The 1842-nt window shown below is 47.9% G+C and overlaps 1 protein-coding gene across 1 annotated transcript in view; it reads left to right on the top strand.

The window, feature by feature from the left end:
• Positions 1-1779: 1779 nt before the first annotated feature.
• The window catches only part of RAI2 (retinoic acid induced 2), a 10458-nt gene continuing 10395 nt past the window's right edge, over positions 1780-1842 (top strand). The window contains 1 exon segment of the mRNA XM_010855887.1: positions 1780-1842. Within this exon segment, the coding sequence (XP_010854189.1) occupies positions 1800-1842 (43 nt within the window). The 5' untranslated portion in view covers positions 1780-1799.

The raw sequence follows: 1842 nt of genomic DNA, 5'->3' as shown, positions 1-1842 counted from the left end.
CTATAGTCTCCATGAAAGCATGAGCATCTCCAGGATCACAACAGCATCTCCAGCCCCCAGCAAAGCTCTGGCATGCAGTAGGCATTCAGCAAATTGATTGTTTGGATGAATGATGAATGAATGCATGGAAGAATGAATGAACGCTATATCGGAGGCATGTCACTTTCTGGACTGAATAAGAGAGCACTCCTCTCAGGAAAAGCAGACCCTTCACCTGGGGCAAGCCCCCTTGCTACTCTGCCCCCAGGGGCATCACTGGCCAGCACACTGGGCCAGCTCATGGTCATCTCCAGAGCACACCTGGCCCAAGGGAGCTGGGCTCTGGCACCCTTCCTCAGAGGCTCTGCAGTGTGCCCAGCCCAGGGTATCACTCACCCGTCCTTCTGCAGAAAGTCATTTGCACAGCATCCTTCGTCTTGCCCTTCCTTCCTCCTACTTCAGAGAAATTCCTTGTTCTGTGCATTCAACATGTTGTGATTGTCTGGAAATATCACAGGGTTGTTCATTTGTTAAAGCCGCTCTCCTGTAGGGAAGGCTCATTGGTTGACTTCTAATCCCACGGTGTTCTGGGCCGCCTCTCTTGTTTTAGAGATTGTGTTGGTCATTTAGGGGTGAGGAGAGAAGGATGAGTTGACCACGGGACCAAAGTCTAGACAGCTCAGACAGGTGAGGTCAAGAACTGGAGTGGCCCAAGGCCTGCCCAGCAAGACTGAGGATTATTGAATTATTATTGAGCCCCACCAGACTCCAGGGCTGCACAGATCCCTGAGTTAGACATGGTGCCTGCCTTCTCCATGGTAACAAGGCTAAATATGGATGTGTTTCCATGGAGAGCCATATTGCAGCTGCAGCCCTGCTTCCTCCAGGAAGCACCGGTGCTGGGCTCCTTTGGCATCTTAGGAGGTGGCCAGAGGTGCCAAGGACATCAAGAAAGTATATCTCACCTTTGAGGATGTTTGTTTCCAACAAAAGTTCCATTTCCCCAGCCCTAGATTCATCAACACCCCCTCCTCTTGACAGCTAGAAGTTAGGGGAGGCCAAGGGTCAGACAGACTGATTGGGAAAGTGACACTGGACCCTGATGAGTGTTTGCGCAAGTTACCCAATCTCCCCCTTGCTCCTCGGAGTGGCTTTTCCTCTGGCTGGAGGAAAGAGGGTGCCATTGGTCAGAGAGAGGGAGACAACTGTAATGACCCTTGTATAAATACACTGGTGTTCCTCTCATCAAAGCTCTTTTGGAAGAATTATTGCTGCTACAAAGAGGTTTTTTTTTTTTTAAAATACTTTACATAACTGGGATGGCCCCTGTCCAATTTTATAGAATATTCTAATGTGGCAGGGCTCTGTTTTCTCCTTAAAGAAAAGAAAGTCTTAGCTCCTTATTTGAATTTGGACAAGTCCAATCTCCACATATCTTAACTGTCTAATACAGTGATGTGGAATGAAACTTTGTGTTTCTTGAAGGCTAAACATAAGCTGAGTGCGTATTCAGCTTCACAATTCTCTGTTCAACCTCACTCGGCTATTTAGTCATGACATCATCTGTGTTTATAGTTTAATCGTCTGTTAAATTGGGGCTGTCCACGCACAGCTGATCATATGGGTGTGTTCGTATATATTAGGAAATAGCTGTCACATGTATGTGTACACTGAGAAATGGGTGTGCTCCCCGGGTAACTGAGACATGGAAACTTTTAAGAGATTTGGGGAGAGCTCTGGAGGCAGCTATAAATGGTCTCAGAAGGAAGCTTCACACAGTGTATTCTGTGTTGCAGGCCGAGTGGCATCCGAGCAGAGTGATGGACGATCTGCAGTCCCAGAACCTCGCCATGGACATGAGCG

The sequence above is a fragment of the Bison bison genome, unplaced genomic scaffold (assembly GCF_000754665.1).
Source record: "Bison bison bison isolate TAMUID 2011002044 unplaced genomic scaffold, Bison_UMD1.0 scf7180017864369, whole genome shotgun sequence".
NCBI classification, from domain to species: Eukaryota; Metazoa; Chordata; class Mammalia; order Artiodactyla; family Bovidae; genus Bison; species Bison bison.
This window is presented reverse-complemented; position numbering and strand designations above follow the sequence as displayed.